Raw genomic sequence first — 21,833 nt, 5'->3', positions numbered from 1 at the left:
AATACTTTTCTGTTCAGCTGACAACTCAAACTTGTAAGCTTGATTCCAAATCCTCTGAAGCACTTTAAACGGTCCCATGAACCTTGGAATCAAATTTCCTTGCTTCCCAAATCTGATAAGTCCATTCCATGGAGAGAATTTAAGTAACACTTGGTCTCCAACTTAAAAAGTAACCGATTGTCTCTTTTGTCACCATAGCTCTTTTGACGGTTTTGAGCTACTAGTATCCTTTCTCTGATTACTTTTAGTTTCTCTATGGTCTGATGGACAATCTTAGGACCCATAAACTGCTTCTCTCCAACCTTAAGCCAAGAAGATGACATACAAAACTTTTATCTGTACAGTGATTAATAAGGTTCATCTTAATGCTCGAGTGATAATTATTATTGTAGAAAAATTCGACCAATGGTAGATGCTCATCCCAGTTACCCGTAAACTTCAAATTACAAGCTCTTAACATATCTTCTAGTGTTTGAACCATTCTCTCACTTTGACCATCTGTTTGTGGATGATAAGTTGTACTCAAACATAACTTCGTACCCATCTTTTAGTGTAGACTCTTCTAAAATCGAGAAGCAAAACGATCGTCATGGTCTGACACAATTGTCAAGGGAACACCGTGACCTTTCAATATCTCTTTCACGTAAACTTTTGCAAGCTTTTCCATAGACCATTTCTCATTCGCTAGTATTAAATATGTACTCTTCGCTAATCGGTCTATGATTACCTAAATCATATCGTGACCTCCCTTCATTATGGGGAATTTCGTTACGAAGTCCATGATAATGTCCTCCCATTTACCTATGGATACCAGTAAAGGTTCCAAATCTCATACGGTTTTTGATGTTAAGCTTTGACTCTTGCACATGTTACACATTTAACCATATACTTTGCAAATCGAGCTTCATCGTTGACGACCAATAATATGGTTTTAAATCCATATACATCTTGGTGCTATCAGGGTGAATAAAGTACATGGTTTTGTATGATTCTTCCATGAAAAGATCCATTATACCTTCTATCTTTGCACCCAAATTCTGTTTTGGAACACCTTTAACCTTTGGTTGTTTGTTCCAAACACTAATATTTTACCCATTTGTTCTTCTTTTCGATTATCTCCTTCCAAAGCATCATTATGAGCTTTCTTGATACATTCCACAATCGTTGAGACAATTTCAATTCTTAATGCTCTTGGTCTCTTCCTCTCCAGGTTTATTTTTCTACTCAAAGCATCTGCTACGACATTCACTTTACTAGGATGGTAAAGTATCTCGCAGTCATAATTTTTAAGTAACTCTAGCCAGAGTGTTTATCTTGCAATGTGTTTACGCATATAAATATATTTTTATATAACAAATTATATTTTTATAAGGAAAAATACATTTTTCTCTATTTTTAAATTATGGATATTTGTTTTGTATAGGTTGTAACAATAACTCAAAGCACATAAAGTGCGCATTCTTCTTTGTATATATCCTCTTGCTCTCGTACTCTTGGCCTCTTGCTAGTGTCTTATTAGCAACTTGCTTTAATAAAATTTGATGTTCAAAAGGAAAAACCCAAATCTCATAAGGATCAAGGAGTAAATTTTTTTTACATGGTGCCAAACAATTGAGATCTATAACTTTGATACCTTTCATTATTTATAACAATGGGTAGTCCTCCATAAAAAAACCTTCAATATCGGAATGACGGTTTAGATACATGATGCCAAAAAAATGTAGTTAATGAATGACAAAAAAAAAACTATTTCGCTCAATAGTAAATCTACAACTCATATTTCTATCGTTAATGTACGAAAAAAAATGAGAAAATGCACAACATGGAACTCTATTAGATGTGAAATCGTGATTTGTTTATGTATCTAATATGGCAAGCTCTTTGAACTTGAACTAACAACCAAAAGTTTTAACTTAGAGTTAGAATTTGAGTCCGAATCCCCATTTGCACGACGTGTAATGGTTTCCATATTCTTGTATAAACTTTGTTGGACCATTTTCTTCATCAACTTTTTGCCTTCACCCACATCCTCTTGATTCGTAGACGAACTATAATACAACCTTCTTGATTGTGGCCCTGAATGAGGCCCCATCTTCTTTTGTCTTTCATCTTTAAACCACTGCAATAGCTTTAGAGCCCTTTTTCGTGCAAGTGGGCTCCCTAACAAAGCAACTTGCAGAAGAATGGGCACGATTCCTCCTTCAGCCATTTTCGTTCTTTGCAAAGAACTTTGATGAGCTAATATCATCAACACATAAGCAGATAACTCTTGAGATTTTAACTTATCATCCCATGTTAAAATCTCTATCAAACATTCAGGCACCATTGGACTACTTTCCAAAGCCTTTTTCCCCATTGATGTTACTACAAGATTCCCTAACGTGGCAAGAGCTTTCTCTGATGCTTCTTTCATAGATGAAAACTTCAAGAGAGTTTCTACAACTTCGTTTGTTGCTAAAGATCCCACATTGTCTATCACAGTTGATAAATTATACAAAGTACCCAAACATAATATTTTGGTGTCCTTGCTTGAATCTAGTTTAAGCATATGTAGCGCTAGTGGAAGAATCTTTGATGAATCTATAGGGAATTGAGTGTTCACTAGCGAAGACAATGACATGACAAGTTGTGCAAATTCATGGTTGGCTAATTCTTCAACCTCAATATTTTCCGATAATTTTGATAATATTCCAGCTTCCACCATGAGAGCCTTGTTCCTGAAAATTAAAAGAAAACATAAGATTCTTTTTTGAATAGGAAAAATAAAAAGCTTGTAAGAACTTTAATCTTTTCTTAATGGGGCCTTTGAATACCGAACCATAAGAAGTTAAAAGACATTATGAAGTAATAAGTCAACAAGTTTTTTAAACAATATCCATGTTCAGAGTACGTACAGTCAACAAATGCAGTTTTCCATAACATTTTCTTGTGTGTGAAAAATATTTAATAATTTACATTTATTAATATCAATTATTTCATATTTATTTGAAATGGTTTTGTTCATTGAAGATATATTGCATTAGATAATTAAAACATATTGAAGATATTTTGCACTAGAAGTAAAATAATTTAATTATGTAGTATAGACGATGCATAATAAAAAGTTTCAAATGAGTAGATTGTATTATTCGAAATTCAAATATTTAAAAAACCAAATTAATATATTTTAAAGACACGATGATCAGATTAATTATTTTAAAAAGGAAATTGTCTGCCTAACAACTGCTATTATTCCACTTCCAACCCATTCCTACCGTCGTGGATTCTAGTGGAGAGTCAATGGAACCTAAGCCCGATAATTAAAATTCAAAATCCAACTTATAATTAATGACCATTAAATTAATCAAATCTTATTATGAAACAAATATTATATTTTTTTAATATAATTTCCGTTTTGCCTTAAAATTTAAAAAGGTCATAGTTGGCCAGTGGCCACTAGGGTCACATATCTCACGTTTGTTCTAGTCCCATTAATGACTTGCCACTTTATCTCAATGCAACAAAAACTCAAATTAAACATTGTTACACTAATTAATATATTTGGGTATTGGATAAATTCCACTAAATTTGTCAACCATGATATACATTGAAGTCGTAAAATATCTGTAATAGGAAAGGTGTGATCCACAAAATATTTTGTTAATTATGAAAATTTTGAAATATAAATTCGATATTTATTAGTAACATAATTAATGAAGTAGATTTATTATTTATGAGCTTAGATTGATTTAATTATATTATTTTGTTAGAACTTAGAACTAATAACTAAAAGTTAATAATAAAAAAAAATCTATATTGTGAAAATTTGAAACTTACGTGCAGGTGCCATTAGCAAGCTCAAGCAAAGCTTGTACAGCCAACCTCCGATGGGTTGTGGTATATTCCGAACCAAGCATGGCCACCAATGGTGGAATAACGCCAAGATCCGCCATCAACTTCCGCTGCTTCAAGTCATCTCCGGCGAGTCTTTTAATCACTTTGGCTGCCGCCGCCTTCTCTTCCAGGTTCCCAAAGTGTAGCCTCTTCACAGACTTTTGCAAAATCCCACAATCATCATCATCATCATCACCATGGTTAATACTTTCACTCTTCTCTCCTTGATCGATGATCAAAATCTCTGTGGTCCTTCCGTCAGCAGATTGATCGGAGGACTGCTCACATCGCTTGTTGTTGACGGTGGAGGTTTTGTTGACGAGTAACCGTCGGATTCTGGAGAAGAATCTGAGCTTTACATAGACTTGATGCCAAGCTGATGACGAAGAAGAAGAATCGGCCATTTTTGGTTCTTGTTTTATTGGAAAGATTACATACAAACAGAGAAAGAGAGTTTTTGATTTGATATTTTTTTTTGTGGGTTTGCTACAATTCCCTTTATTTATATATAAAATCACTTTTTGATGGGAGAGAGAAGACTTTCGGGGCAAGAGCTGTGGCCTGTTGGGCGAAGAGTGCACATGCAAATGGTATTCTTTGTGTATAACATACTGCTAACACACATTATATATATATATATATATATATATATATATATATATATATATATATATATATATATATATATATATATATATATATATATATATATATATATATATAGTTAAGTTCATGTGAGACAGCCTAATTTTGTAAGACTGTGAGACATATTTTTTTATTTTTTTTAGTTAATTCAAATTCTGAAAATAATATTTAAAAAAAGAATTTTTGGATTTTTCCATTTATTTTGCATTTCAAAATTATTTTTTAGAATATGTACAATGTAATATTCTATTAGAATATTTCACGTACTTTTCAAAAAAAATGGAATTTATTTTTATTTATTTCTATCTTTTATTTATTTATTTTTAGTTAATTCAAGTTCCGAAAATAATATTAAAATTCTTTTTTTAGATTTTTTCATTTATTCTGCATTTTAAAATTATTTTTTAGAATATGTCAGTGTAATATTCTATTAGAATATTTCACGTATTTTAAAAAAAAACGGAATTTTTTTATTTTTATTTTTTTAGTTAATTCAAGTTATGAAAAGAATTTTTAAAAAAAGAATTTTTGGATTTTTCCATTTATTTTGAATTTTAAAATTATTTTTATATTTGGTCTCACGGTCTCACAAAATTAGAATGGTCTCAAATGAACTTGAACATATATATATATATATATATATATATATATATATATATATATATATATATATATATATATATATATATGAGAATGATAAAATTAGAACACCTAAAAGGTTGAAAACGCGAGAACAGTTCTAGAACAATCAATATATAAGGGCATATTAGTAACTATATATTTTAATTAAATTAAAATCAATCAAATTCCCTTAAATTTAAGATCAGTTATCAAAAAAGAAGAAAATATTTGATTTTTTATTTTTCTTATTAATGAAATATAAAAAACATTTTTATAAAAAAAAAATTAAAACTAAAAAAATTTATTTATTTTTTCTTAAAAAATATTTTTTTTTCTATTATTCCCGTTTTTTTTTTCAAAAAATTAATAGAAATCCAAAACCAAATCAATACATTTGTATTCATAAACGATTTTGTTTTTCAAAAGAACTAATAATACTGCAATCACTAATGAATACATATCAATATACAAGTAATCCAATTACTTTCTTTTAATCAACTGATAATAAAAGGGGTGTAAAAATCATCATCATACATATTTATAAAGCTAGTATTTTTTCTTAAATCTCATGCATTTGAAACCCCATTTTTTAACTTTCTCAAACCACATTCATTTGAAACTCCCTTTTTTTAACTAATGCAACTCAAACGTTTTCTTAATTATGATTTAACACTCAAAAGTTTTATAACTTATATTATGTTTAATTAGCATTTAGTGAAAAGTTTACTATAAAATGGTCAATCTTTTGTATCTTTTGTGTTATATAAAATCTTACATGTAAGAAAGATTTGAAGATATTGTGATTCAAACGTTTTCATATACTTGAAGCATTCACGATCCAAATATGATAATTTGAAGAAATGGGTTATGTCGCATCGATGGTAATTATAATATGATTTTTTCTTTCAACCAAAACAAATGAAGTTTTTCCATTCTTTCTTTATATTCAATTTTTCATTTAATATTTATATGTGATTTGTGTGTATTACTCAATCTTGAATGTGACTCTCCAAACATCAATGTTTTGCTTGGAATATCTTTTTAATTCTTCTTTTTCAAGAAAAATATTTTGATTACAGGATAGTGAAGAATTGTCATCAAGTTTCTATGGTTGAATGTTGTTAAATGAAGAAAGAAGATTCATAAAATGAATATAGGTTTTTTTGTTTGAGCAAAGTTGACGAATGTTAGTTTTTTCTTTTGATTTAAATGTATGTTTATGTAACATCTTTATTTATATGTTCAACCACCCAATGCTTTTATTATTTGATTGTAGTTTTTCTATTTTGATTATGTTTATTTTCTATTATTTTTTTGTTGGGTTATCCTACACAACATATTTAAAAGATAACATAATTTTAAACATTTGATATGTAATTGTGATAGACTTATCATGATATGTTCTTCATATGAAAGTAATTTATACATATTACTACGACAAGAATTACATATGATATTTACGAATATATATATATATATATATATATATATATATATATATATATATATATATTATATGTGATTTGTTTAACATCTATATGCACCTATGTATGTTATAAATTTACGAATATATATATATATATATATATATATATATATATATATATATATATATATATATATATATATATATATATATATATATGTGTGTGATTTGTTTAACATATATATGCACCTATATATGTTATAAATTTATAATTAAATATCTTTATGTTTAATAATTGAAGGGATTAAAATGATGCATCAAAACCAATTATTTAGACGAATATACTACTACTACTACTACTACTACTACTACTACTACTACTACTACTACTACTAATAATAATAATAATAATAATAATAATAATAATAAATATATTTTCAAGTACCGCATTCATTTGAAACTCACACTATAACTCAAGAGTTTTCTAATTTATGTATATTTATTAGTTACAACTCAAGAGTTTTCAACTCATGATTATTAATTAGTATCACTAATAACTTTTTATTTTCCTTTCTTTTATAAGGTCGTAAAGTTTTGCTTATTAAAAACATTAATGTATTTGAAGAGATTTGTGATTTAAATATGACGAGTTAATATAAATGTTATAATAGATGTTTTAGTGTTTTTATATTATTAAAAGTTATAGTGTTTATTTTTCATATTTTTTATTATTCGTTGTATATATTTTTTTAATACAAATGTTATAATAAATGTTTTTCTATTTTTATGTTACTAAAAGTTGCAGTTCATATTTTTGTTCATACGTTTTGTTAGCTGTTATATTATCATCCATTTGATATATAATTTACACAATTTTAAATGGTTTATAAAAATATCAAATAATTGTGTATATATCACAATGACTTAAAACTTAAACTATAATGTTTAATAAAACTAATATGTTAACTATATGTTTGCTTTACTACTAACATTTTGTTTCAAAGTAGAAATATTAAATAATAATTCGGTAAAAGTTATTATTTTAACTATATAATTCTATTATCACGCAACGTGCGGGGATTCGCCTAGTTTCTTCATAAAAGAATACATTTAATCATAAATAAATACACTTGTTCACACATGATTATACTGTTATTTACAAATGAATACCCTGGTATTCACAAATGAATAAAATAATACCTCTAATCATAAATAAATACACTCATTCGTACATGATTACACTACTATTTACAAATGAATACATTGTTATTAACAAATGAATATCCTGCTATTCACAAATGAATATCCTGCTATTCACAAATGAATACCTCTCCCACGCATTTCATCAAACAACTTATGTGTACAACCTTTTACCTTGAATTTGATTATAACTTTGTGTGGCTATCTCTTCCATCAATTATAAGGGCTGGTATGAGATGAATTAGAACCAAGAAATATAGGGTTGGTGTGTAAATGAAGAACAATGGTCTACAATTCACCTAGAAAAATGAAGAACAAGGAAAGTTAAAATGAAAGTGGCAAACCAGGGAGAGCTTTCTGGGGCGTGTGTAATGATCATCATAAGAAATCGACTTACATGTGTAGTTATGATGTTTATCAAAAGAAATCAGTGAATCAACAAAGATTGAGTAACGTTGATGATATCCTCCTGGAGCAACCGATTTGTTACAGGTTGTGTGTTGATTATGTGAAGATAGAGGGTTGAAGTCGATGTGGCGTAGGCTGCATAGATGAGTAGTGATCGTGCGATGGAGTGTAGTTAAGAAGATGAAAGTAGATGGATGATGAAAATGAATGATTTCTTAGTTCTAATTCATCTCCATTTACACGCCCCAGAAAGCTCACCCCACATTGAATGATTCTCTATTTTCTTTGGTTGATTACGGTTTAAAGAAACATGAGAAGATGAAGGAAATATTAAACCAAAAATGCATCGAGGTAGAGACTTGTGATACTTCGATTAGGATTGCTTCAAACGATGGTGCGATGGAGGGAGGCTAAGGGAGGAAGAGATCGTGGTATGTAATCAGCGGCCAGACCTGAAACGATGCCCGCCTAGAAAATCAACTAAACCATAAATGATTGAGTTGATGACTTGTGAAGGTCTGATTAGGGCTGCGATTGATGGTGGAGTGATGATGATGTTGTAATTAGGAAGAAAACGTGGAATGCAGATGATGGGGGCGGTTTATTGATTCAACCCTACGTATAGAGAGAGAAAAAGAAATGAAGTCGGGGACAAATAATTTGAACGACAATATGAAAGGTGATTGAGAAATTATAGGAACAATTTAAAATTGCAATTACCATTATAGCCTTGTGACCTTTTACAAGTTACACTTTAATACCCATGGTTTTAGAATTTATGTAAATGACCCGTTTGATAATAGCCTAATATCTGAATATTTTGATGGCCCAGATCCGTTCTCGCGTTCTCAACCTTTTAGTTGTTCTCATTTGATCCTACTCCTATATATATATATGTATATATATATATATATATATATATATATATATATATATATATATATATATATGAGTAAATTACTGAAATCGTCCCTGTGGTTTGGTCAAAATTGCACGTTTGGTCCCTAACTTTTTTTTAGCACTCGGATCGTCCCTGTGGTTTGCTTTTGTTGCGTTTTTTGTCCCTATGGGTTGGTAAAATTTGGATGTTTGGTCCCTAACTTTATGTATGTAAAGGACGAAAAATGCAACAAAATCAAACCACAGGGACGATCCGAGTGCAAAAAAAAAAAGTTAGGGACCAAACGTGCAATTTTGACCAAACCACAGGGACGATTTCAGTAATTTACTATATATATATATATATATATATATATATATATATATATATATATATATATATATATATATATATATATATATATATATATATAGAGAGAGAGAGAGAGAGAGAGAGAGGGGGGGGTTTAAATGTTTCTAGCAATTATTGTGTTCCTAAATGCACCAGTCAGCAATTAGCAAATAATTAAATAATTAATTAAAGGAGGGTCGAAGCTAGCACTGTTCCGACCGTGCAACCTCAGGAATCAAACATTGATGCAGCTGGATATCCAATCTTACTCCTAGATTCTGCTAAATTAAATCCCGAATCGACACTGATTGGTCGAATCTTCAAACTTTGGTTGTTCTGATCATTAAAGAAAATTGCATTCTAACTGCCACCATGATCCGACGGTCGGCGAGTTCTCCACGGGATTCGGTACTTTACTGTTTTTTCTCCTCTACTCATAAGTAAATCGATTTAGAGGTAATTTCGAATATGGCTTAAACTCCAATGTTCGGGTTCTTAATGGTAATATAATTTATGTGATCTACTGTTGTTATTAAGTGTAAGGATGAATGGTATTAATTTGGGTCTAATTACAAATAGTTGTGTTTGATCGAGGGAGAATGGTGGCTAAGACGGGAACTATAATTTGAATTTGATTATGCCTTGAGATCAGTAAACTCAACCACTATTAACTGCAGTTGTCAAATTAATATCTTTAGGGTTTAATATTGTGTCAAATTTAGAGGAACCTGATGGCACTGTTTCAAAATGTATGAAATATTGTGTCGTATGAGAATTATTGGTTTCTTTAGTTTCTTAATCTTTTATATGTAGTGGATATGCAGTTTAAGACCTGATCTAGTAAATAGTTAATATGATGCAAAAGTTAATTAGCAATAGAGATAAATCAACTGATGAACCAAAGCATGTTTCATTCTGATTGTTAGTATGTTACAATTATCATCTTGCTCTTTAATCTGATAAATTTCATTGACGCTAGGAAAGCTAATATGGGAACAGAAAGTGTGAATTGGCATTTAATTTTAGATTGTGACCTATGGGTTGCTCTCCTAGTAGCTGTGCAGCAACCATCAACCCGCTATAAGGTTCCCTCATATCTTAGTCATACAATTATTCTTAATTCACTCTTCTTATCTTTTCATGTTCCCTGTTATACAATCACTTGTGTGTAGGGATGTTATTCGGGTCGGAACCGAACCGAACCGAACCGAATAAACCGAAAACCGAATAAAACAAATTGTATGAACCAAAAACCGAACCAAATAAGCAATACGGGTTCGGTTCGGTTCGGGTATTATTCGGTTCGGTTCGGTTCCGGCCTGAATAACCCAAATAACATGTGCAAGATGATTAATGAGTCGAATAACCCGAATATTTTGTAGTCGAATAACCCGAATATTTTGTATTACTTTTTAAGCTTATGATTTCATAAGTATATAACCCGAATAACATGTACAAAATGATTTTGTAGTCGAATAACCCGAATATTTTGCATTACTTTTGTAGCTTATGATTTCATAACAAATCTTTTAAAGAAACAAATTAAACACTAAATATTAAACATCCAAAACACCCCAAAATCTATCTATAAGTATATAACCCGAATAACCCAAATAACATGTACAAGATGATTAAGGAGTCGAATAACCCGAATAAATATTGTATTTTTTATGACTTTTGTAGCTTATGATTTCATAACAAACTTTTTAAATAAACAAATTAAACACTAAAAATTAAACACCCAAAAATCTATATATAAGTATATAAGTTAAACATTAAACATTCTACACCCAAATTAAAATATGAATCTTAAGTTTTTATCCAATATCCAAAATAACATTTTTCAAACACGAATTAACTATTCGAGAATATTAATTTGTTGTTTTCCCTTTCCATCTCCGTTCTTTATCGCCTCTTCTAAAGCTTTCGCGACCTCATCGTCTTTCAAAATTTCATCAATGTTGTCCACAATTTGCTTTCTTGATTTCCTTACCCAATCTTGAGTGCAAACCAAAGCCTCTACTATATTTGCAGATAAATTTGTTCTATATGGATCCAATATCCGCCCGCTTGTACTAAACGCCGCCTCTAACGCCACGGTAGAGATTTGCAGTCCCAAAATATCTATCAGCATAAACATAGAAAATGTTAAAATATAATTATATAAAAAAGTATACAAAAAATAAAGTTATACCTTACGCCATACGGGATACAATAGGGTAACGAGATGCATTTTGTTTCCACCAAAGTAGAATATCAAAATCTTTATTGTATTTAACTGAGTGCTCGTTTAGGTATCGTGTCAACTCCGTTTCCATTGATGCTGATGGGTAATCAGTTTGTACTATTAAATCATCCATGAAGTCATTCTCATCATCAATCACAACTACATCTTCATGACCATGTGTTTGATTTTGAGAAGAGTCGGTATTGTCAAACTTTGATTTGTAGAAATAAAAAAAAAATTTCAAATCCTTGTTGAAGACCCCGTATTAAGACCTTAGCCTTCAAAATGACTTCCGAGTTGAGCATAGGATCTTTTTGTGGATTCTTCAACTTATTCAACTTCTCAAAAGCTTGTTGAAGAAAATCAAACTTGAACCGTGGATCTAATATGACCGCAAAATACAAAAAATCATTTAATTTTTCAAGATCGCCCCAATACTTATCATATTTATCAATCATGTCCTTCCCGATCAAACAAAATTGGGGACTAGCCGCCCATTCCTTAATGTGTTTGTATACATCACATATTTCTCCAAAAAACCGATGTGCCATCGGTTTTGTTGACGTTGATACTATGTCGGTTTTCACCTTGAATTTCTTAAGAAATCCAACCATAGCTCTACAAATGTTGAAATCTTCTTTTGAGGGGGTCAAAACATCTCGAACAAATATAGGATCTATTACAATAAAGTAAACGTTAGTATTTATTTTTGTAAAAAAAAAAAACAGCTTTAATACCCCATATTTAAGAGCTTGTAACTCACTGAATATACAACCAAATAACGCGTATAAATAGTGTAAACTGTAGTTCAAATTGTAAACTACAAGCTGGAAAAAATCGGGCTAATTGGACAAATAACGAAGACGTTAGGACTCTTCAAAGTTGGCTAAAATTTTGGAAAAATGCTGAAACAGAAAAGCTCAGATTTAATATCCAATGTTTAGAGGCCTATAACTCACTGAATATACAACCAAATAATGCGTATAAATAGTGTAAACTGTAGTTCAAATTGTAAACTATAATCTGGATAAAAAATCGGGCTAATCGGACAAATAACGAACACGTTATGACTCTTCAAAGTTGGCAAAAAATTTGTAAAAATGCTGAAATATAAAATCTCAGATTTAATATCAAATGTTTAGTGGCCTATAACTCACTGAATATACAACCAAATAATGCGTATAAATAGTGTAAATTGTAGTTCAAATTGTAAACTACAAGCTGGAAAAAAAATCGGGCTAATCGGACAAATAACGAACACGTTATGACTCTTCAAAGTTGGCTAAAAATTTGTAAAAATGTTGAAACAGAAAAACTCAGATTTAATATCCAATGTTTAGAGGACTATAACTCACTGAATATACAACCAAATAATGCGTATAAATAGTTTAAATTGTAGTTCAAATTGTAAACTACAAGCTGGAAAAAAAATCGGGCTAATCGGACAAATAACAAACACGTTATGACTCTTCAAAGTTGGCTAAAAATTTGTAAAAATGTTGAAACAGAAAAACTCAGATTTAATATCCAATGTTTAGAGGCCTATAACTCACTGAATATACAACCAAATAATGTGTATAAATAGTGTAAACTGTAGTTCAAATTGTAAACTACAAGCTAGAAAAAAAATCGGGCTAATCGGACAAATAACGAACACGTTATGACTCTTCAAAGTTGGCTAAAAATTTGTAAAAATGCTGAAATATAAAATTAAAAAAAAACAATGGAATGGAATATGAAATTACCTTTGACTTCAAACATGCCAAAAACCTTCTCCAACTCCACCGCAATCTTTAGTAACTCGTATGTGGAGTTGCATCGAGTTGGGCTATCATTGCACAAAAACTTTTTGGATTCCACATTTAGCTCTTTCATGCATTCTTTGAACCTTTGAATCCGTTGTGTAGAATTCCTAATGTATTTAACGGCCTTTTGCATGCACTTGATACTAGATTGATGTTGATCAAACCCATCCCTAACAATAATGTTAAGGATGTGGGTCATACACCTTACATGTAATTATTTCCCCCCATCGTATAAGTTTGGTAGCTTTTTCATTAGAATTTCGATTGCTTTGTCATTTGCACTAGCATTGTCAACGGTTATGGTCATTACGTTATTAATAACCCACTCTTGTGTAACATCCTGATTTCCAGGTATATTATTTTATTTAATTATTTTGGAGTTTGAGGAGGAACTCGGCGAGTTGGAGCCAAGACTCGCCGAGTAGGGTCGCGGATGTTCATCCGGGTTCACGTCCCGACTCGGCGAGTCCATTAGTGGACTCGGCGAGTCCATGCTGTTTAATGAAACCCTAATCCCCCGGGTTTGGAGCCTATTTAAGGGCACTTATAGCCTCCCATTGCGGCTACCAGTCCCTTGAGTGAACCCTAAGTGAGCCAAATCGTTGTGAGGGAGAAGAAGTCACTTTTTGATCCTTAAACCCTTGGTTTAGCATGAAGAAGGTGACAAGAGCAAAGAGGAGGTGCAATTCAAGCAGTTCCAGAGGTCCAGAGACCTTGACCCTTGGAGCTTTATGGACCAGTTTGGGGTTATTGGCCTTAGGTTGCCATTTTTGGGACTAAATCTCCTTTTGATGCCTTGTTGTGGTTATACAAGCATCAAGTTTCGAACTTTGCGTGACATTCATGCTTGGGGAGGCCAGATCTATGGTTTGGGGAAACAGATCTGACCTCAGGAGGTCAGTAGAGTTTGTGCATGGCATGAACTCGCCGAGTTGTTCTTGAGACTCGGCGAGTAGGGTTAGGGTTTCACGTAAATTGCTCAGTGAATAGACTTGCCGAGTTGGGGGATGAATCAGTGAGTCAGGAGGGGGTTAGAGGACTAGAGTTCAAGGTGGTACTCACCGAGTTGTTCTTGAGACTCGGCGAGTTGAGTCGGGGTGGCCCCGCGATTCCTGTTTGGTATGACTCATCGAGCATAGGGAGGGACTCGACGTACCAAGTGGGACAAAGAGTTAGTGGACATGTGTGTACTCGCCGAGTCACCGGAGTGCACTCGGCGAGTTGGGTCAAAGTTTGACCATTGACTTTTGTTGACTTTTAGGGTTTGGTCAGCAATGTGGCCTTTGGGCCAAGAAGGGGGTAAAATGGCCTTTTACCCTTAAGAGGGTGCCAAGAGAGGATTGAGTCTAGTCTCGAGAGTTATGTTCATGAGAGCATTTGCCTTATGTGATAGATGGTGGCGAGTTCGAGATGCAAGTGTGATGATATCTGCTTCCTGCTTGCCAGGTGAGCCTTCTCACTATACTTTACTTTGAGTAGGTAACCAAAGTTATGTGACAGAGTATTTGTATGCTATGTATGTTATGCGTTGTACTGCATTATTTCTATGTGATTTATGTTGTGCATGTTTACAGAGTTAGAACCGGAGGGTTCACAGAGTTAGAGCCGGAAGGTTCACAGAGTAGGGTCCACGGACCCACAGAGTTATAGCCTCGAGTGGCTAATATGTATTATGTGTGGTATTTTGGGAACTCACTAAGCTTCGTGCTTACAGTGTTTTGTGTTATGTGTTTTAGGTTTCTCTCAGGATCACGGGACGGCACCGGCTCGATTGTACACACCAGAGAAAGAGTCATGTTTTGAGGATCTTGGTTTATTATGCAAGTGAAAATGGAGTTATGTTTTGTAATTCGATTATGAATGAGATTTTGAGAAAAGTGTTTTTAAGAATTAAATGATTATTTTTAAATGAAAAATTGTTTTGAAATTTACGGTGTTACAAGTTGGTATCAGAGCCTTGGTTTGAGGGATTCGGATGCACCTTCGGGTAAATCTGGACTCAAACTGAGGAAGTAAGAAATTTTTTCAAAGAAATAATTTTCTAAAGCGAATAAGAGTTCAAAGAGAAAGCGAGAAAGAGCAGTGTGTACAATCAGCCAGAGCCCGAACGGTGATTTCCCAAAATACCCTTACTTTTGTGTTATGAGATATTTATGATGCACTTCATGAGATATTATTGCATGCTAGAGACAGGCTAGGTATTTCATATCTTACGACTAGAGTGGCCTGATTTGTGATGCCTTAGCCTAGGAATTGCTGTTATATGCGATGTACTTTTGAGTATGTGATGAGTGAGAATATTTAGTTGGGATCCTTTAGGGGATTTGAGTAGAGGAGTAATCTAAGGGAGATGCCTAGATGAGTACCGTGGTACTTAGCGAAAGAATAGTTAGAACCCGCGAGGGGAGGAGTTGCAGAGTTCGGTGGTATTTTCGAGGATGAGCAAAGCAAGCGGAGTTATCACCTAGAGTGAGTCCTATGTATTCTTCGATGCTCGAATGCTGCTTGCTTCGTGCTTTGTGGAACTCTCGATGATGGGAGTCAGCTACCAAGCGAATATGACGATATTCAGGAGGTAGATGGCTGGCATCATTAGGAGCTCTTCAGCAGCTGATGGCAGAGAAGTGTGGGAATCTAGGAAGAGCCTAGGGAGTAACCTTAGCCAGATGAGTGCGCTGGCAGAGTAGAGAATTTTGCTGGAGAGCGAGCACGTGCGATGGAATTGGTGAACGAGAAGGTCGAGCAGCTACTTAGGAGCTCCGGGATAATCCGTGTGGAAAGTATGGGTAGATGTGACAGGTAGTATGGGCCCGTACTACTGAAAGCAGAGGACCCATACTTGATACAGGGAGTATTCTGAAGGTTCTAAGGAGCAGATTTAGGAGTGATGTTATGGTTCGAGTACCATACATCGGAGCAGATTGAGGAGTGATGTTATGGTTCGAGTACCATACATCGGAATGGATTGAGGAGTGATGTTATGGTCTGAGTACCATAGATCGGAGCGGATTGAGGAGTGATGTTATGGTCCGAGTACCATACATCGGAGCAGATTGAGGAGTGATGTTATGGTTTGAGTACCATACATCAGAGCGGATTGAGGAGTGATGTTATGGTTCGAGTACCATACATCGGAGCGGATTGAGGAGTGATGTTATGGTTCGAGTACCATACATCGGAGCAGATGGAGGAGTGATGCTATGGTTCGGGTACCATACATCAGAGCATATTGAGAAGAGATGTCATGGGATGAGTACCATGGTTCGTAGTGAATGATGCTTGTGGTTCTCCGGTTATCCGGTCATGATTGATGGGGTAGAGATTGGACACTATGGGTTTTAGGCCTGTGGGCCATGATTGAGTTCGAAGAGGCGTCCCTTGAGAGGGAGGTCGAGAGCTTTTCAGAGTATTTTGGTAAGGAGTCAGAGGGAGGGGATAATTTTGGTCTGAGTTGAGCAATCAGTCGATAGAGGAGATGTCACCTTCTATGACCTAGGTGGTGCTATTTATGTTCGTGTGCGAAACATGAGAGTCATGATGATTAAGTTTTGGGTTTGGGGGTAAACCCTGCAGGTTGTCATTAATGATGATTTTCCATCAGAGTATCAGGTAGCATGTGTGCCGCGAGGCAGTGATTTACCATGAGCAAATAGTCAGTTGGGACTGAGATAGTCGAGGACCACGTTACACCTATTTGAGTATAGTAGGGCGTATTGTAGAGGTATCAGTGGCAAGTCCAGTCGAGTTTATCAGTGCAGTGGTTTTTTCTATCTATGTTGGGTATTGAATATGGGAGTGGGTCCCTGTTCTTGGGATGATCCATGTGTTGGAGCGACGGTTGATGAGTCGAGGTGGGGGAGTATGATGATTTCGTGGTCCAGTCTACGAGTTAGTGATGTTTTTGGACAGTTAAGTTGTTTGGTATTGGATTGGTACGAGACTTGGAACGACTAGAGGCAGTCGTGACGAGAAGTTCTTGAGGATTTCATCTGAGGTTCAGAGTATATGAGATCGATTAATTCCTTAAAGGGGATTATCGGGCGTTGCGTAGCACTTTCCAAGGGCAGGTGCGTTATTGCTGGTGAAAATAGTTTGTGAGATTGTTGGTGTGTCAGATAATGATGGTTCGAACCCTAAGTGGGGGAGAACCGGGTGGTTTATTGAGAGAACCAGAGATTTGTGCAAGAGCGGTTAGGGGTGGATACAGAAACCTGCGGCTTGAATTCATTAGATCAGGGTCATTGGTGATCAAGGAAAGGTGCAGGGCGAGATAATGCATGTGGTATATGTCTGAGAGAAGGATGGGTGTCTCCACGGTGGGTGGTCAATGGTCAGGAATCTAGTGGTGGTCAGAGTCGTTTCAAGTGAAAGACTCGCAATGATGGCATGGGTAGTTAAGAACTTCTAGGTTGAAATATGGGTAGAAGATTGTCGAGTAGCCAACTCCCGGGTTGGGATGTGTATTCTTGCTTGGATTTTGAGCAGTAGTGGAAAGGGTTTCGGAGGATCATCAGTGTGTTATGAAGAGTTAGCGCCTTCCTTGTATTCCAATTGAGTGTTTGGATGCACTGAAGTTGCGCACTGAGTGAAATAGGAAATTATTATGGGATTCAGAGGAAATGTATTGTTGTATGTGTATGGTGTTGGGAGTAAGGGAATCCGTGGTAGAGGCAGGACATTGTGATGCTCTGTTATGGTGTTCCATGGTTTCCACGTATAGCGTCCCGATTTCGGAGTTATTTAGAGTCTTGGGTTAAAAACGACTAGTGATGTATCATGTATCTACGGTTCCAGTGGGAGCCCTTCGTGTATTGTCGTCAAGAGGGATTATTTAAGGAAGTGGATCTCCACAGAGGTAGGTTCTGTGTTATGGCAGTTGCCGCCAGAGTCTGTAATGCATATCGGGGCAAGTGTATGTGTAACTATCTATGATAGTCTTTGGTGCATGAGTTAGTGAACATAGTGTGGCGTTGTAATGAGAATGAGAGTATAGGGTGAAGCTACGGGGAGCCATAGTATTCACCAGTCAAAGGGTGTTGTGATGCTACGGGGAGCTGTAGTACTCACAAGCCAGAGAGAGAGTCGTGATACTACGGGGAGTCGTAGTATTCACCAGCCAGAGGGTGTTGTGATGCTACGGGGAGCTGTAGTACTCACAAGCCACAGAGAGAGAGAGAGAGTCGTGATACTACGAGGAGCCATAGTATTCACCAGTCAGAGGGTGTTGTGATGCTACGGGGAGCCGTAGTACTCACAAGTTAGAGGGAGGGAGTCATGGTACTACGGGGAGCCGTAGTACTCACTAGTTAGTTGGCGTTGTGATACTACGGGGAGCCGTAGTACTCACTAGTCAGAGGCTGTCGTAATATTGCGGGAAGCCATAGTACCCACCAGACGGCAAGAGAGTGTGATGATGGAGTGTTCTCCGATAAGTGCATGATGCAGAAGAGTTTTAGGCTTGAGTAGCCTTAGTGTTGAGTTATGGAGCCTAGTGGTTAAACCGGGGCGAGACTGGGGTCTCCGTCTCTGTCGGGAGGGTCATCGAGGCGCGCGGGAGAATATGTGCAACAGACGCCAGATGTTAGAGCTGAGTCGATCTTCGATTGGATTGTATTTTTATGAGGAAAAGGGAATTTCATGAATTGCATGTCACTGGGCCGTGATAGTGGTCACGGGGAGGAAGTTAGTGAGATATTTTGGATCATGTTATGTGTGACCTTTGGGGGTTCAGCTGTGGGGCAAAAGCTGACCTGGTGCTCGGTATCGAAGATGAATATAAGAAATGAGCTAGAGTTTACCATGGTGATGTCTGTGGACACTTCAGAGTGAGTGAAAGATTCAGACGCTCGAGGATATGCTTCGGGCATGTGTATTAGATTTCGAGGGGGAAATTGTGGCCCGTATTTGCCCTTGGCAGAGTTTTCCTACAACAACAGCCATCATTAGTGCATCAATATGCCACCCTTTGAGCTGTTGTAGGGAAGGAGGTATCGGACCCCATTTGCTGGGGAAAGGTAGGGCAACGTGTGATGGGAAGTACAGAGATCGTGCTTCAGACGTCAGAACAGATACAACGGGTCTGGCAGAGGTTGTTGACCGCTCATAGTCGCCAGAAGAGTTATGCGGACATGCGCCGGTTCGAGCTCCAATTTTTGGTCGGCGACCTCGTGGTCCTGAAGATCTCTCCTTGGAAAGGAGTGATCCGATTCAGGAAGAGGGTCAAGTTGGGGCCCCGATATATCGGTCCTTTTTGGGTGATCGCGAGGGTAGGCAGGGTAGCCTACCGGTTGGAGCTGCCTGCAGAGCTAGGTCAGATCCATGACACTTTCCATGTGTTGCAGTTGTGAAAGTGTATAGCCGATGAGTCGGCAGTAGTGCCATTAGAGAATATTCAGGTGGATGTGGGCCTGAACTACGTTGAGAGACCGGTGGCTATTGGGGATCGAAAGATCAAGGTTCTGAGGAACAAAGAGGTGCCTCTGGTGCAGGTCCAGTGGCAACACCGGAAGGGGTCAGAGCTTACTTGGGAGCCGGAACGCGAGATGCGTGAGCAGCATCCGGAGTTGTTTCCAGAGTGAGACTTCGAGGGAGAAGTCTGATTCTAGTGGGGGAGAATTGTAACATCCTGATTTCTAGGTATATTATTTTTTTTAATTATTTTGGAGTTTGAGGAGGAACTCGGCGAGTTGGAGCCAAGACTCGCCGAGTAGGGTCGCGGATGTTCATCCGGGATCACGTCCGGACTCAGCGAGTCCATTAGTGGACTCGGCTAGTCCACGCTGTTTAATGAAACCCTAATCCCCCGGGTTTGGAGCCTATTTAAGGGCACTTATAGCCTCCCATTGCGGCTACCAGTCCCTTGAGTGAACCCTAAGTGAGCTAAATCGTTGTGAGGGAGAAGAAGTCACTTTTTGATCCTTAAACCCTTGGTTTAGCATGAAGAAGGTGACAAGAGCAAAGAGGAGGTGCGGTTCAAGCAGTTCCAAAGGTCCAGAGACCGTGACCCTTGGAGCTTTATGGACCAGTTTGGGGTTATTGGCCTTAAGTTGCCATTTTTTAAACCAAATCTCCTTTTGATGCCTTGTTGTGGTTATACAAGCATCAAGTTTCGAACTTTGCGTGACATTCATGCTTGGGGAGGCCAGATCTATTGTTTTGGGAAATAGATCTGACCTCAGGAGGTCAGTAAAGTTTGTGCATGGCATGAACTCGCCGAGTTCTTCTTGAGACTCGGCGAGTAGGGTTAGGGTTTCACGTAAATTGCTTAGTGAATAGACTTGCCGAGTTGGGGGATGACTCAGTGAGTCAGGAGGGGGTTAGAGGACTGGAGTTCAAGGCGGTACTCGCCGAGTTGTTCTTGAGACTCGGTGAGTTGATTCGGGGTGGCCCCGCGATTCCTATCTGGTATGACTCGTCGAGCATAGGGAGGGACTCGACGTACCAAGTGGGACAAAGAGTTAGTGGACATGTGTGTACTCGCCGAGTCACCGGAGTGCACTCAGCAAGTTGGGTCAAAGTTTGACCATTGACTTTTGTTGACTTTTAGGGTTTGGTCAGCAATTTGGCCTTTAGGCCAAGAAGGGGGTAAAATGGCTTTTTACCCTTAAGAGGGTGCCAAGAGAGGATTGAGTCTAGTCTCGAGAGTTATGTTCATGAGAGCATTTGCCTTATGTGATAGATGGTGGCGAGTTCGAGATGCAAGTGTGATGATATCTGCTTCCTACTTGCCAGGTGAGCCTTCTCATTATACTTTACCTTGAGTAGGTAACCAGAGTTATGTGATAGAGTATTTGTATGCTATTTATGTTATGCGTTGTACTACATTATTTCTATGTGATTTATGATGTGCATGTTTACAGAGTTAGAACCGGAGGGTTCACAGAGTTAGAGCCGGAAGGTTCACAGAGTAGGGTCCACGGACCCACAGAGTTATAGCCTCGAGTGGCTAATATGTATTATGTGTGGTACTTTGGGGAACTCACTAAGCTTCATGCTTACAGTGTTTTGTGTTATGTGTTTCAGGTTTCTCTCAGGATCACGGGACGACACCGGCTCGATTGTACACACCAGAGAAAGAGTCATGTTTTGAGGATCTTGGTTTATTATGCAAGTGAAAATGGAGTTATGTTTTGTAATTCGATTATGAATGAGATTTTGAGAAAAGTGTTTTTAAGAATTAAACGATTATTTTTAAATGAAAAATTGTTTTAAATGAAGAATTAAACGTGCACCCAATGTCTTCTCCCTTATGACTATCTAGAGATTTAAAGTTGATAATTCTTTTATGCATGACCCAATCTTCATCAATAAAGTGGGCCGTGACCACCATATAGCTCGACCTTTGACATGAGCTTGTCCAACAATTGGTCGTCAAATGCACATTACTTAGGGGATTAT

General features: G+C 36.1%; 1 protein-coding gene across 1 annotated transcript; it reads right to left on the bottom strand.

The window, feature by feature from the left end:
* Positions 1 to 1,814: 1,814 nt before the first annotated feature.
* On the bottom strand, positions 1,815 to 4,456 carry LOC111884881 (U-box domain-containing protein 7). The gene is made up of 2 exons (XM_023881179.3): positions 3,817 to 4,456; positions 1,815 to 2,717 (listed from the first exon to the last, which is right to left on the bottom strand). The coding sequence occupies exons 1-2, from the start codon at positions 4,275 to 4,277 to the stop codon at positions 1,865 to 1,867; spliced, it is 1,314 nt and encodes a 437-aa protein (XP_023736947.1). The 5' UTR covers positions 4,278 to 4,456; the 3' UTR covers positions 1,815 to 1,864.
* Positions 4,457 to 21,833: the final 17,377 nt, after the last annotated feature.

Source organism: Lactuca sativa, chromosome 4 (genome assembly GCF_002870075.4).
Source record: "Lactuca sativa cultivar Salinas chromosome 4, Lsat_Salinas_v11, whole genome shotgun sequence".
In the NCBI taxonomy this organism is placed as follows: Eukaryota; Viridiplantae; Streptophyta; class Magnoliopsida; order Asterales; family Asteraceae; genus Lactuca; species Lactuca sativa.
Note: the sequence above shows the minus strand (reverse complement) of the source record. Positions and strands in the feature narration are given on the sequence as shown.

What these genes read in the sequence shown, in the direction of transcription:
- LOC111884881 (XM_023881179.3), bottom strand. Translation starts at nt 4,277, where the DNA reads ATGGCCGATTCTTCTTCTTCGTCATCAGCTTGGCATCAAGTCTATGTA. An exon ending in CTTGCTAATGGCACCTGCAC is followed by an intron (nt 2,718 to 3,816) that starts GTAAGTTTCAAA and finishes TTTAATTTTCAG; the next exon opens with GAACAAGGCTCTCATGGTGG.